Source organism: Cetorhinus maximus, chromosome 9 (assembly GCF_964194155.1).
Source record: "Cetorhinus maximus chromosome 9, sCetMax3.hap1.1, whole genome shotgun sequence".
Taxonomy (NCBI): Eukaryota; Metazoa; Chordata; class Chondrichthyes; order Lamniformes; family Cetorhinidae; genus Cetorhinus; species Cetorhinus maximus.
The window spans coordinates 128,417,710-128,433,945 of NC_135887.1; the positions used below are offsets into that span (position 1 = coordinate 128,417,710).

At 45.7% G+C, this 16,236-nt stretch overlaps 1 protein-coding gene across 2 annotated transcripts in view; it reads left to right on the forward strand.

The window, feature by feature from the left end:
* Positions 1-16,236, forward strand: part of ano5a (anoctamin 5a) — a 190,768-nt gene that overhangs the window by 103,091 nt on the left and 71,441 nt on the right. For both annotated transcript variants that reach the window (XM_078549527.1, XM_078549526.1), the window contains one exon: positions 13,244-13,354. In XM_078549527.1, the coding sequence (XP_078405653.1) occupies positions 13,244-13,354 (111 nt within the window). The remainder of the gene's footprint in view (positions 1-13,243; positions 13,355-16,236) is intronic.

Consider the following 16,236-nt stretch of genomic DNA (forward strand, 5'->3'; position numbering starts at 1 on the left):
GGGAGCGCTTGTGAAAAGCAGTGCGACCATTTACTGTGAGAGAGCACTTGTGAAAAGCAGTGCGGCCATTTACAGTGAGAGAGCGCTTGTAAAAAGCAGTGCGGCCATTTACAGTGAGAGAGCGCTTGTGAAAAGCAGTGCAGCCATTTACAGTGAGAGAGCGCTTGTGAAAAGCAGTGCGGCCATTTACAGTGAGAGAGCGCTTGTGAAAAGCAGTGCAGCCATTTACAGTGAGAGAGCGCTTGTGAAAAGCAGTGCGGCCATTTACAGTGAGAGAGCGCTTGTGAAAAGCAGTGCAGCCATTTACAGTGAGAGAGCGCTTGTGAAAAGCAGTGCAGCCATTTACAGCAAGAGAGCGCTTGTGAAAAACAGCTTGGCCATTTACAGCGAGGGAGCGCTTGTGAAAAGCAGTGCAGCCATTTACAGCCAGAGCGCTTGTGAAAAGCAGTGCGACCATTTATAGCAGAATTCGGGACTTACTGCCAGGGTCTTGCTCATTGTGGACATCCGAGGGGCAGAAGATGCTGGAGCCTGACGGTAACGGAATCCTGGAGGAATGCCCATGTCATGCTGGGAGGAATGGCCATGGCATGCTGGGTGGATTCTCATGGACATGGCTCTGCAGCAAAGCAATGCACAGAAGTTGGAAAGTTACCATTGATGCTCACAACGGATGATGGTCGCGTGGGGTGGGGAGAGAAAGGCTTAGGATCGACTGGGAGAGGAAGAGGTGTCGGGGGGTTGAGTTTGGGAGGGAGGGAATGAAGGTGTTGGTGGGGTTGAGTTTGGGAGGGAGGAATGAAGGTGTCGGGGGGAGGTTGGGAGGGGGATAGGGAGTACGCGCGGAGGAGGGTTAATGGGGGAGAAGGTGGCAACTGTTGAGGTGGGTGTAAGGGGTGAGGTGGGAAGGTGTAATGCAAGGAATGTGGAGAGGGGAGGGAGGCCAGGGGGAGGAATGAGTGCGGAGAGGGGAGGGAGGAAGTGTGGAGGAAGAAGCAAGAGTGTCTGAGGGAGTTGGGGTGGGGGGGGTGGGGTGGGGAGGGGGGAAGGAGTAAGGCTGGAGGAAGAGGTAAGGCTGGAGGAAGAAGTTGGGAAGGGATAAGAACTAAGGGTGGCGGATGAAGCAAGAAGGGAGAGGGACTAAGCGGGGGTGTGTGTCCAGGGAGGTGGGAGGACTAAGGCAGCGGGGAGGGGTTCAGAGGGGGTTAAAGGTTCTGGAGGGCGGGGGATGTTCAGGTGAACTTGCAAGAGACGGGTCTGTTGTGTCCATGATTGCTGCCTGGGGAGCGGACTGAGGGTGGGCGTGGTATGAGGGAATGTTGAGAATGACCGAGGGCAGAGTGAGGCGGGAGGGTGGGGGTTCGATGGTAGCAGTAGAAGGGACAGCGAAGGTGGTTGGCGGGGACTTGGAGGCAGACACGGACCCCGGGGTGGGAAGGAGGTCAGGGAGGTGAATGTGGATGGGGGTGGGATTTTCAGGAAATAAGGGAATGTGCATGTTCACCAGGACATCCCCAAAGGGAAAGGGTTGTGGCTGGCTGGTCACGGAGGGGAGGTGAAAGGTGATGCCAGGGTGGGGGTCAACTGTGATGGGGGAAAGGAAATGGGTGACTGGGGGATAGTAAAGGACAGGGGAGTGAAAGTAAAACCGAATTAGCACCTTGCTGTCCAAATCGAAAGTGAAATGAGAGTCGTGGTGGACGAGGTCAAGTGCTGCATGGCAGTATGGTCAGTGGGTGGGCGGAGATGCAGGTCAGCTCAGCTGGACAACTAAAGTGAACCCCAGCAGGCAGCATTGAGACTGCTCAGGACATTGATTGTGATACATGAAGGATCTGCGTGCCTGGGAGAGTGCTGGCACGAGGCACCAATAGGCCCTGCCCCACACACACTTCTCCCTCTGGAATCACTTGTGGGCCAGCTGTTCTCTCTGCAGTGACAGAGGACAAGGTTGAGGGGGTCACAGGCAAAGGGGACTCGGAGGGAGAGGACAGCCTGTGAGATTCCTCAGTGGATGACTCGGGCATGTCCAGCTGTCCCTCCTCCTCCCGTTGGATGCCCGAGGGCCCTGGCCTGACTCATTGAGGGGTAGGAGCACCTGGAGAGACATCAAGGTTCCCTGTTTCCCTCTCGCAATGCCGCTGCAGGAATTCACCCACGCTTCCCTTGATGGAGCGCAAATCCGCTTTCTGCTGGACCAGGGCCTCCATGGCATCTGTCATCCTCCCCATGAGAACTCCATACATGCATGTGTGGGCAGCACTTCATCAGAGAGCAGGTGGACGCTCTCCCCTGGCCTTCCAACAGCTTTGCGTGATGTTCCCCTGCCTTCTGCTGACTGCCCAGGATGAGTTGGAAGGCCTAATCCAAAGGTTCGTCATCTGACTCAGATCCCACAGATGCCTCTTCCCCAACAGTCCTCTGAGTGCTGTGGAGCTTGGCTGAACCTGGCCGCTCCTGCTGCGGACACCTGTCCACGCGGTGACCACCAGATTGTGAACCTGAGCATTCTCTAGGTCTAGGTCCCACCAAGGTGTCTCTGCGCTGGTGGAGGATGTGGGTAAGCGCTGTGACAGGTCTTCCAGGCTGTTTATTTTCCAGCTCTTTAATGGAGGAGGTGCCCTCTTAGCTGGAGGTGAGGATGTGGATGGAGCTGAGGGACTGGCTGGCTGAGGGCATCGGTCGCTTGGCAGAGCTTCCTGTGAACCGAAGTAGAGATAATTAGTGCATGGCAGCAGAGTCAAACGCAGGAGAGGGAGCACTCACAGTTGTGTAGAGAGAGGGATGATGTGGTGCAGGGTCCGCAGGTGGGTGTTTGCCTCCGAGCTCACCGTTGCCGCAGGCAGGGTCCACGTCCTCACCAGACAGTGCAATAGCACACTACTCAAAGTGACTGAGGGGCCTAATGTGGACCACTCCCTGCTAATGTGAACAGACTTCTCCTGCATGGAAACAGGTGGAGAGAGTGCGAGCAGGACAAATGGCACTGCGTGGAATGTTTGTGTGGTGAGCGGAGCCATGGACGGGATGAGGGCGCAAGCTTGAGAGGATATGAGCCTGATGGAGATGTGAGGGTGTGTGTGAGAGTTAGTGGTGTTGTCCCTTGAGGCGTGAGATCCCTGTGGATGTGTGATGGGTTTGTGGGTGTGAGAGTTGAGAGTGATGAGAAGAGAGAGTTACCCTGGCAGAACGGATGAGACCATTCATCCTGTAGTGGCACTGGGTGGCTGTCCTCTTTTGCAGGGCATTGGCGCTGACCACTGCTGCCGCTGCCTCCCATGATGGATTGGTGATGTATCTGCCCATCCTGCGGCCAGAGTGGGGACAGAGGACATCATGGCGGGCCTCCACGGCGTTCAAAAGGTGCTCAAGGGATGCGTCACTAAACTTGGGTCTGCAGTCTTCTTGCCCTTCAGGGCCATGTCTTCCATGAAGCAGTCATGGGCTAGAAGCACTGAGAGGTGTGTGCGCAGCTGGTCTTTAAATATGGCGCCCAACATGATGAAGCGGCGAAAGGATGGTGTGTGACTGGCAAATGAGAGCCTGTCCGCCAGCGAAATGGCGTTTTTCCCGGAAATGCATAATTAATGCGGTGGGTTTGGGACGATACGGCATGAAAAGCCGCCATTGCAGCCAGTGGGCTACCGCACTTAGTGCAACTCTGGGATGATTCTGCCCATTACCACTAAACCAACAAAGTAAATTCTTTCATGAAAAGGAATGAAAGTAAAACAGTGCAAAACTGCTAGTTTAATCTGGCATCATGCCAGTTTGTCAACCACATATACCAATGCAGATTCAGAAGGTCCTTATTACATTTAACAACCAGAAATGTTATATAAGGTCACTTTAACTACATGTCTTACATTATTGTCCCTGTTGGCGCCGTTGTATAAAAAGTTTGTTTATTGTTGGAATGCCCAAGAATATATTTTTAATACCTATTTAGAACCATAGAACACTACAGCACAGAAAACAGGCCATTCGGCCCTTCTAGTCTGTGCCGAAATATTATTCCGCTAGTCCCATTGACCTGCACCTAGTTCATAACCCTCCAGACCTCTCCTATCCATGTATCTATCCAATTTATTCTTAAAACTTAAGAGTGAGCCCGCATTTACCATGTCAGATGGTAGCTCGTTCCACACTCTCACCACTCTCTGAGTGAAGAAGTTCCCCCTAATGTTCCCCCAAACCTTTCCCCTTTCACCCTAAAGCCATGTCCTCTCGTGTTTATCTCTCCTAATCTAAGTGGAAAGAGCCTACTCGCATTTACTCTGTCTATACCCCTCATAATTTTGTAAACTTCTATCAAATCTCCCCTCATTCTTCTACACTCCAAGGAATAAAGTCCTAACCTATTTAATCTTTCCCTGTAACTCAACTCCTTAAGACCCAGCAACATCCTAGTAAATCTTCTCTGCACTCTCTCAATCTTACTGATATCCTTCCTGTAGTTAGGTGACCAGAACTGCACACAATACTCCAAAGTTGGCCTCACCAATGTCTTATACAACCTCACCATAACATCCCAACTCCTATACTCAATACTTTGATTTATGAAGGCCAGTATGCCAAAAGCTTTCTTTACAACCTTGTCTACCTGTGACGCCACTTTCAGGGAATTATGTATCTGAACTCCCAGATCCCTTTGTTCCTCCGCACTCCTCAGTGCCCTACCATTTACTGTGTATGTCCTACCTTGGTTTGACCTTCCAAAATGTAATACCTCACACTTTTCCGCATTAAATTCCATCTGCCATTTTTCCAGTTGGTCCAGATCTCTCTGCAAGCTTTGAAAGCCTTCCTCGCTGTAAAAAAAATGTTCAAAAATGCTTTGCTGTTCTACATTACCTCCATGATGAGGGGCAAGCAAAAAACAGATGGTGACAATTATTGAATCACTTCCACACAACAATATTTCACGTTGAATATAAGCTCACTTTGAATTCAGATTTCAATGCTGGGAAATGTATGATTCATTCACTTGTGCCTGTGAAGATGCAGAGTCGAATTCTGGTTTTGTCCAGCACAAGCCAGCAAGGCTAATTAGTAATGTCATTGTAAAAGCTCCTCTGGGGCATAAGGAATTTACTTGTATCATGATCACTGTTAAGTTTGCAAATGATACACTCCAACCACAAACAAGAATCTTAAACTTAAACAAAGCCAATTACATAGGTTTGAGGAAAGAGCTGAAACATTAACTCTTTCTCTCTTCGCAGATACTGTCGATTTGTTGGGTACTTCCAGCATTTTCAGATGCCTGAAATCTGTAATAAAATCTGCAGTATTTTGCTCAGATCTCAGTCTGGTTATACCCTTGGGCTCGTGCTGCTATGCTAACAGGTGATCTAAGCAGAAAAGTCATTGTCATGTTCCTGCTGATTGAATCTACCAGGAAGAGGAACTGAGCCAGATAAGCTCAAATAAGTAAGTGTTTGGGGGAAAAAGAACCTTCCTCGTTACACAGATGTGCTCCTCTGGGCCTAACAAGGACATTTGAGGTTTAAGGAGTGAATTCCAGAGTTTATGACCCAGATGACTGAAGGCATGGCCCTGAACTTTGGAGAAAAGGAAATAGGGAATCCACAAGAACCTAGAGTTCTTGTAGGGCTGGAGGAGGTTGCAGAGCTAGGGAGTGGTGAGGCCATAGAAGGATATGAACACCAAGGTGAATATATTTAAAATTGAGGTTTTGGTGCAGGACTGAGAGCCAGTAGGGTACATGGTTGATGACTTCATACAAATTAGAATACGGTAGCAGTGTTTTGGATGACTTCAAGATTATGGAAAGTGGAAGGTGAGAGGCTAGTCAGGAAAGCATTGGAATATTTTGGCCTGGGAGTAACCGGAACATCGATGAGGAGTTTAGCTATACTCCTTCAGTGCTGCACTGGGCAAGCCTACATTCTGTGCTTAAGTCTCTCTTGCCTCTTAAGACAAGCCATATAAACTTCAAACAAGCCACTGCGGATCACTGCTAGAGGAATTGAATTCAAAAGCAGAAAAGTTATGTTAAACTTATATAGCACTTAGTTTGATGAAACCGGATGGACCACCTGGCATTGACCTAGGCACCGGAAATGACAACGGCAAACTCAGCCCTGTCAACCCTGCAAAGTCCTCCTTACTAATATCTGGGAGCTAGTGCCAAAATAGCATCAGGTCAAACATGGGCAAGGAAACCTCCTGCTAATTACCACATACCGCCCTCCCCCAACTGATGAATCAGTGCTCCTCCACGTTGGACACCACTTGGAGAAAGCACTGAGGGCGCAGAATGTACTCTGGGTGGGGACTTCAATGTCCATCACTAAGAGTGGCTCAGTAGCTCCACTACTGACCGAGCTGACTGAGTCATAAAGGACATAGCTGCTATAGCACATGCTGTTTGGCACGTAAGTAGCCCTAAGCAGCAAGTGATAGACAGAGCTAAGTAATCCCACAACCAATAGATCAGATCTAAGCTCTGCAGTCCTGCCACATCCAGTCATGAATGTGAGTGGACAATTAAACAACTTACTGAAGGAGGAGTTGCCTCAATGACAGGGGGAGCCCAGCACACCAAAAGATAAGGCTAAAGCATTTGCTACAATCTTCAGCCAAAAGTGGATGATCCATCTTGGCCTCCTCCAGAGGCTCCCAGCATCACAGATACTAGTCTTCAGCCAATTCGATTCACTCCCCGTGATATCAAGAAACAGCTGAAAGCACTGGATACTGCAAAGGCTATGGACACTGACAATATCCTGGCAATAGTACTGAAGACTTGGGCTGAGAGAGAGAGAGCAGGTTATAGAGATATGAGGAAAAGAGATTTTAGATATTTTCTCTTTGCAGACCAGGAGCTTTCTGCTGCCCTGCTTTTCACACAAAACCTGGTCACCTGGTCTGGAGCCAATTAAAATGCTGTTGAGAGGCAGCTCCCTTGGTCCAAGAATCCTTTCTGTCACCAAAACAAAAATAAAAATACCTGGAAAAACTCAGCAGGTCTGACAGTATCTGCGGAGAGGAGCACAGTTAACGTTTCGAGTCCGTATGACTCTTCAACAGAACTAAGAGTCGTACGGACTCGAAACGTTAACTGTGTTCCTCTCCGCGGATGCTGCCAGACCTGCTGAGTTTTTCCAGGTACTTTTATTTTTGTTTTGGATTTCCAGCATCCGCAGTTTTTTGCTTTTACCTTTCTGGCACCATCCTGTCTTTCATGGCATACTCTGTTCCAGGACTGCAACATTGTATATATCCCTTATCCTGTTCCCGTGGACATGCCTTTCAACCTTCAGTGCTTATAATTCTAATCCATAGTCCAACAGAAATAAAAAGATATGTTCCTTACAATACATAAACAAATTCAAAATCCTCGATCGGGATTCCCCTTTTCCGATGGAATACGTCATCCTTGACTATTTTTTCTATAGCAGCGTGAAAAGATTGGGGATATATTCACGCAATTTATCAAAATCAAAAAGGTCAAGGTGTGCAGAGGTCTGGTGGTGGGCAGTGGGTACAGGGAGTTGGGGGGTTGTGGTGTTGGAGGTTGTTACAGAGACGGGGAAGACTAGACCAAGGAGGGATCTGAAAACACGGATGAGAATTTAAAAATTGAGGTGTTCCCAAACTCTGAATCAATGTAGGTCAGAGGTGAGTTGTGGGTAAACAGGACTTAGGCTGGGATTTTCCAGCCTTTCCGTGGGGCAACCCGCTGCGGGAGATGCAGCAGGCCAGCCAAAAGTCCATTGGCTTTTGGTAGGACCAGAAGATCCCGGCGGCAGGTCGGGCCAGAACACCCCGGCCTTAGGTGTGAGTTAGGATATGTGCTGCAGAGTTTTGGATGAGCTCAGGTTTATGGAGGATACAAGGTAGGAGACCAGCAAGAGAGGATTGGAACGATTGAGCCTAGAAGGACAACGATGGCATAGTAGTAATGTCACTAGTAATACAGAGGCCCTGGCTAATTCTCTGGAACATGGGTTCAAATCCTACCACGACACCTGGTGGAACTTAAATTCAATCAGTAAATCTGGAATATAAAGCTAGTCTCAGGAATGGTGACCCCTGACGACCATCATCAATTGTTGTCAAAACCCATCTTGTTTTACTAATGTCCTTTAGGGAAGGAAATCTGCTGCCATCCTTACCTGGCTTGGCCTACATGTGACCCCAAACACCCACAGCAGTGTGGTTGCCTCTTAACTGCTCCCAGGAATGTCCAAGCAAGTCTCTCAGTTCAAGGACAGTTAAGGAATGGGCAATTTGCTGGCCTTGCCAATGATGTCCACATCTCATGAAAGGGTTAAAAAATATAGGTGACAAAGCCAGTAATGATGTTTGAGATTGTAATTGGTAATATAGTGATTCAACCAAATAAAAAGACTTGTTTAAAAAAAATTATACTCTATTATATAATAGAACGACGTTACTGACCATATTCCCAGGTCATTATTTTTAACAATGGGAGATTAAAGGAGCTGTAGCCATTTACCCTTGACAGCATTTGGAACACATAATATACTGCACTGAAAAAAAGAGAGGCAGGAGCAGCTAAGTACAACTTGCATCATTAGATTATTTTAAACTTTAAAAAATTTGAAACATAAATTTACAAAAGCAGGAGCCTTTTTTTAAAACTGCACTTTTTAAAAAGATATTGGAGTTTAAATCCTTAGTGTGGGTTTGTACGAATAAGATGGTTTTATAGTGCTGACAACATGTAGATTAGTCACTGTAAGAGCATTTCCTAAAAGTTCAAATTAGAGTGAGTGATTGAGTGAGTGAGTGTTGTGTTGGCAGTTCTGCTCTGTGGAATATCTGTGATGTGTGTGTGTGTGTGTGTGTGTGTGCTGACTCATCGTTTCCATGGTACCGTCCTGTTTCCAGGCAAATCCCATTTCCTCCAGACCACAGATGGCAGCTGCATTGGCAGCAGCTCAGTAAGTATAGGCCCAAGCCAAGATAAATCAGCACAAATCAAGACAAGTTCTTTGAATATAAACAACTGTTGAACACAGCACTCGCACCTGCTAGTTCTGAAGTGCTTGAGGTGGTCGACAGGTTGAGGTACATGTTGTTAAATTGAGTTCAGGCGTAATTAAGTTAATTGAATAGTTCATTTCTCTCTGAGTCAGTGGTAGGACTTTTGCCTCTGACAACAAGATTGAGGGTTTGAGCTCTGCTCCAGAGTCTTGAACACAAAATGTAGGCTGATACATCAGATGAGACGTTAAACCTAGCCCTGTCTACCTTCTCGAGTGGATGTAAAAGTTCCACAGCTCTAAATGAAGAAGAGCAGGTGAACAAGTATGTATCCCTCCAGCAGCACCATCAAGACCAGATTATTTCTTTATAATCTGATTGATGTCTGTATGAGTAATCGCTTAGTGTAAATTGGCTGCTGCATTTCCTACATTACAGTAGATCTGACATTTCAAAAAGTACTTGTGCAGCCAGAGCTCTGGGAAGTCCTGAAATTGTGACGGGTGTTTTATATATATAAATGCAAGTTTTTCCTTTTACCAGCTAATTCTCAGCTATGACGTATGTGTAGTGAAAGGACCTACCAGCTTCAGGAATATTTGGCACCAAAATAGGGTGTCATCTTTTTAAAATTTATTCTCTGATTTGCCAGCATTTATTGTCCATCCCTAGTTGCCCTTGAGAAAGTGATGGTGAGCCTCTTTCTTGAACCATTGCAGTCCATGTGATGAAGGTACTCCCATTCTGCCGTTAGGCAGGGAGTCCAAGGAATTTGGATCAGTGTCAGTGAAATAAAGGCAATATATATATCCAAGGCGGGATGGTGTGACTTGGAAGGGGAACTTGGAGATGATGGTTTCCCCGTGCACCTGCTGCCATTATTCTATTAGGTGTGAAGATCACAGGTTTTAGAGGGGCTAACAAAGAAACCTTGCTGAGTTGTTGTAATGCATCCTTTAGGTAGTATACACTGCAGTCAGAATAAGTGCCTGTGATAGATGATGTGTAGCTGATTACATATATATATATATATCTATTAGTTCCATGTGACCTGAATGTCTTATGCAGTTTAATATGAATACAGGCCCTGTAATCTATTAAACTGAGGTTATGCTTACACTTGGTGCAAATTAAACTTGATGTGAGGCTGTTTCCAGAGACGTGGGAGACTTGTAGCACCACTGCTCTAGGTAATGTCCAGATCATAACGTTTCCCCGAAGAAAAGTGCAAAGAGAAAAGCAGTGGGTTTTGTACCCGAATCAGGAGTGCTCTGACAGGTGGTTTAGCTTTGAGGACTTCTTATACAACCCCGTTAGCTGTGGTTAGGATCTGGATAAAGAGATAAACTACACCTGACTAATGTGCATGCCTGGACACAGCTGAATGACATGGTATAGGAATGTCGGTACATTTCCAAGTCAGAATGGTGTGTGGCTGAAGGTCCCTGCAAAGCACATTTATTCATGTGTGTATATATAATACACATGACTGCTCAGTCTAGAAAGGCAGTTTAATTTATTTTGTAAAATAACATTATGTGACGCATACAGTAGAATGCAAAAAATCCACTTTGCCAAGAAATAGTCATCTTGAATCTAGGCTCAACTGGGTTAGGATTCCTATCCAGTGAGTAACTGGAAATAATAAGGCATTGGTCATGTGTGGCTGGTGCTTTCCTTGCTGCCTTAAAACAGCAGAATTGATTCACTTGTAATTGACCTATTCTAAAAGATTGAATACAAAAGCAGGGAAATACTGTTTACATGAAATTTTTGTTAGTCCGCGCTTGGAGTATTGTGCACAGTTCCAGTGTCCATAATGCAAAAAGAATATTGAAGCACCAGAGAGAGTGCGGAGTAGATTTACAAGAATCTTGCCAGAATTGAGAGGCTTCAACTGTCAGGAAAGAGTAAGCAGGCTGGGGCTGTTTTCTGTGAAAAGGAGAGGAGACCTGATCGAGATCTTGTAAAGTTATGAAGTGGTTCAATAGGCCTGACGTGGAAAGATAATTTCTGCTTATGGGCGAGGCCAGGACAAGATAGCATGAATGTAAGATAACTGCAACAAGTTCAAATAAGGAATTTCGGAGGAATTTCCTACACAGGAAGTGTATAATGTTCCACAGAGAATGTGGAGCTCGCCACTGCATGGAGTGGTTGAAAGGGATAGCGTTGCTGCTTTTAAGAGGAGACTTGATGCAAACAGGAAGCAGTACGTTATGGTGGGAAAAGATAATTAGAAAAGGGCGAGGTTTGTGTGGAGTGTTAATATCAGGAAAATTGAGTTAGGTCAACTGGCCTGTTTCTGTGTGGTGGATTATATTCAATTCTACATGTGAGGGGCCTGCATAATTTCATCAGCATAAAACTGTTATTTAATAAGCAGGAGTAGAATGATAGACCATAGCTCCAGCAATGCTGAAAAACAGCTATCTAGTGATGCATTGTTTTGCTGTTGGGGGACCTTACTGGCAACTTCCAGTCCGGTTTGATGGATTCTGAGATGGATTAAGTCGAATGCACCATCTGCAGGCTCTGATAGGTTGGGTGGCTGAGTTGTTGTTGGGAAGTTTGTGAGCTCCCTCCAGGTCCCGACGAGAGCATGAAGCGGCATTGAAGCAGTCATCGATGTACCGGAGAAAGAGTTGTGGGAGGGGGCCGGAGTAGGACTGGAACAAGGAATGTTCCACATACCCCATAAAGAGATAGGCATAACTGGGGCCCATGCGGGTACCCATGGCCACACCTTTTATTTGGAGGAAGTGAGACGAGTTTAAGGAGAAATTGTTCAGTGAGAGAAGTTCAGGCAGGCGGTGGGGAGTGGTGGTGGATGGGGATTGTTCAGGCCTCTGTTCAAGGAAGAAGTGGAGAGCCCTCAGACCATCCCGGTGAGGGATGGAGGTGTAGAGGGATTGGACGTCCATCCAATTGGACGAAGAGGAGGCGGTTGGGGCCAGGGAACTGGAAATTGTTGATATGATGTAGGGCATCAGAGGAATCGTGGATGTAGGTGGGAAGAGACTGGACAAGGGGAGAGAGAATGGAGTCAAGGTAGCAAGAAATAAGTTCCCTGGGGCAGGAACAGGCTGACACGATCGGTCTGCTGGGACAGTCCTGTTTGTGGATTTTCGATAGGAGGTAGAAGCGGGCCGTCCGAGGTTGGGAGACTGAGGTTGGAAGCTGTGGAGGGAAGATCTTCAGAGGAGATGAGGTCAGTGACAGTCCTGAAAACAATGGCTTGATGTTCAGTGGTGGGGTCATGGTCCAGGGGGAAGTAGGAGGAAGTGTCTGCGAGTTGGCGCTCAGCCTCTGTGAGGTAGAGGTCAGTACGCCAGATAACAACAGCACCACCCTTGTCAGCAGGTTTGATGACAAAGTCAGGGTTGGACCTGAGAGAACAGAATGTGGCAAGTTCAGAAAGAGACAGGTTAGAGTGGGTGAGAGGAGCAGAGAAATTGAGACGACTGATGTCACGCCGACAGTTCTCAATGAAAAGATCAAGGGCAGGTAAGAATCCAGAGGGAGGGGTCCAGGTGGAGGGAGCATATTGGAGGCGGGTAAAAGGATCCGTTGAACTGGGGGAGGAGGATATTAAGATATTGTGGTGATTAGAGTTGCTCCCCTGGAGTCATTAGTTTAGGCAGTTTCCCTTCCCTAAAGGACAATAGTAGATCTATTGGGTTGGGCTTTTACAACAATGCAGTAGTTTTTAATTGTTGTTTTCTAATTCTAACCTTGCATCAGTTTACGTTGTTACTCAGTTGACTATTTTTGTGATTTAGGCCAAGGACAGAACATCAAGGAACAAAAAAAAAATCTGAAAAAACATGCCATCAGGATGGTCTTTCGACCTCTTTCTGAAAAAAAGCACCAGTCAATGAAGAATACAGTGTTGGCGTGGTTTGGTTGGGCAAGAATAGCTACATTGTATTACAAGCACGGGGTTACGTTCAGTGATTGCAAATTACAAATGAATGTGTAGCCTAGTTTTGTGCCCAGAATAAGCTTTAACAGAACCACAACCATTCTTCTGTAGCAGATTCCTGCATACCTCTGCTTTAGTTGCATAAGTGGGCATGGTCTTTGAGTTGTGGCTGTGTCTTGGTTATTTGCCTTTTGTAACTAAACTGTTGCCTGCGGTGTAATGGATAATTGGCCTGTTTTACTCTGTTATAGCTCCGACTTTCACATTTTTAACAGAATAGGAGTCTGGACCAGAATCACTGGCCAGTTTTTCATGGTTCATCTTCTGCTTTTTCCTCAGATTGACAAACGCATCCACAGCAAAGACTCTGTTTTCTTCTGTGATGGGGTGAGAAGAATTGACTTCATCCTCTCCTTTGTGGATGATCCCAAAGATGCAGAAAAGAAAGTGGTAAGAATCATGCTTTTAATATGGCGCCCATTCTGCACTTAACAGTCATTGAGGAATTGTACACCTAAAATCTAGGAGAGATTGAACACTGCAATTTATCTCAGCTGTGTCTTTAGCAAAAACTTTTGGATACTGATTGTTCAAATCTTTGGCATTGAATTGGCTCATGTTTATTGCTTTATTTTCACATCTGCCTCTTTCTGTATATTTAATTCTTTGGTTCACATGGGTTACAACTCGAATATGGGTGGATGTGGAACAGATGTTTCCTCTTGTGGGAGAATCCAGAACCAGGGGTCACTGTTTAAAAATAAGGGGTCGCCCATTTAAGACAGAGATGAGAACTTTTTATCCTCTGAGAGTCGTGAGTCTTTGGAAATCTCTCAAAAGACTATGGAAGCAGAGTCTTTGAATATTTTTAAGGCAGAGCTAGATAGATTCTTGATCAGCAAAGGGTTGAAAGGTCATCGGGGATAGGTGGGAATGTGGAGTTGAGGTTACAATCAGATCAGCCATGCTTTTATTGGATGGCGGAGCAGGCTTGAAGGGCCGAATGGCCCACTCCTGCTGCTAATTCATATGTTTGTTTGTAATATCTAGTCATCAACCCTGGGACATGATTGATATCCCAAGTTTACATGAGCATTGAACGCATCAGTTAGTGTAGCATACAGACTCCACCCTATAAATCTTCTCTATGAAGAAGCAGAAGAAATATAGTCTACAAAGAGACCAACTTGAATACAGGGTAATAATAGTTCAAACTATTATTTATTTTTCTGCTTCAGGAGGAGTATAGTTTCTCCCTGCATGGCTACAACTGCAATCAATGAAGTTCCACCCACAGATCAATGCAATTTTGATGGTGTGAACTGAAATAGTGCAAAAGATATTGGAACTGAAAATGTAAATCTGTTATGCCCGCTAATGGACTTTTGGGGTGGGCAGGTGGGTGTGTTGGGGCTGGTGGTGAGGAGAATCCAGTAGCAAGCCCCCATACTTGGGTTGCTGAGGGTAACAGGTCGATAATGCACTGTGATTTTGGATTCACTGTTGTCCTATTTTTGGCAAATATCAGGGCAGTACCAAGACCAAAATCAGCCCCAACTTTTCCCTTATTTTTAAAAAATGTATATGGAGGTTTTGTGAGATTGCCTTTTTGAACCTGTCAATGCTTAGCATTCTTGCTGTCGTACAGAAACTTGAGCAGGTAACCCAGGCCAACACTTCTGTGCAGTACTGAGGGAGCTTGGCGATGCCCAAAGTGCATTTTTCAGATGAGACTTAAATAGAGGGCCTGTCCACACCATTTAGAAGAGGAGTTCTCTTGCTTTCTTGGTCAATATTTATCCCACAGCCAACATCACCAAAACAGATTATTTGGTCATTTGTATAACTGTTGTTTGTGGAACCTTCCTGTGCACAAATTAGCTGCTGAGTTTTTTCTTGGGATGTGGGCATTGCTGGCAAGGCCAGCATTTGTTGCCCATTCCTAATTGCCCTTGAGCTGAGTGGCTTGCTAGGTCTCAGAGGGCAGATAAGAGTCAACCACATTGCTGTGGGTCTGGAGTCTTATGTCAGCCAGACCAGGTAAGGACAGCAGATTTCCTTCCCTAAAGGACATTAGTGACCCAGATGGGTTTTTACAACAATCAACAATGGTCACTATTACTGAGACTAGCTTTCAGTTCCAGGTTTTATTATTTGAATTTAAATTACACCAGCTGCCATGTTGGGATTTGAACCCATGACCCCACAGTATTAGTCTTGGCCGCGAATTACTGGACCATTACCACTATGCCACCGTCTCCCCCACACGCTCCACTTGTGACCACACTTCAGAATGACCATAAAATGCGTTGCGATGCTCAAATGTTGTGAAAGGCACTGTATAAATGCAAGACATTTATTTCTGTTGGTTGTTGGCAAAAACTTAATAGTAAAAGTGCTTGTAGGCTAATATACCTTGGCGAGATCCTGTTAATAGCCATTGTCTTTAGGACACTTTCATTTTTTAAACAGAGGCTTCTAAAGACTTTGCAGCAGTAAATTGATATTACCTGGTTGTTTTGGAGCAAGTTTTAACATGGGACTACCTTCATACCAATTGTGCCCTTAAGTTAATGATGGTTATGCTGCAGTTGCTAACACTGGTGGTGTCACTGGAACTTCTGTAACTGTGGAGTATAAAATTGTTTTTTGTTGGTAAAAATGTGATCGTATCACACTTAGAGTCTTCTTATTTTGTCTACTTAAAATTAAACAGAGCTGCTTCAGGTCCTTGACGGTAATGTTTATTATGGTTTGGTAGCTTCTCCAGTCAGATTGAAAAAAAAAGGAGTTTTTCTCTTCTAAGATTTTTTTCTGCACAGAATGTTTCCAAGCTTAGGAGTCTATTTTGCAGTTGCAGGATTATGCCTGGGGCCTACATATATGAGAGGAGTTAAGATGTCTCGCAACATATCATTTGGCCTCTGAGGCCTAATTATTCAAGCCAAGCCTTTAGACTGCACTCAAAAAGCATTCTCTTACCTCATCAGACTACAGTCATCTGCTCGTCTGGAGATGCTGGCTATGAGCCAACTTCAAATTGAATTGCCATGAAGAGTATATGCCAGCCTAAACTAAGCGCCATCCTATGGAAGAGGAAGACTGTTGTGAGGGTATTGCAATTTTGGCACTGTACACTTACCAGTGTATCTGAAAAAGATATTGTAAAATATGTGCTTCCATATTCACCAATTCTACTTATATGGATACAGCTGTCAGTTGAGGTTAAATATTATTATAATGATTTGACCAACAGTACGGGCAGGATTTTCCCCCCCCATCGGGGGACGAAGTTGAAGTGCAGGCGCGTAGAGGAGCGCCTCCGATCAGCA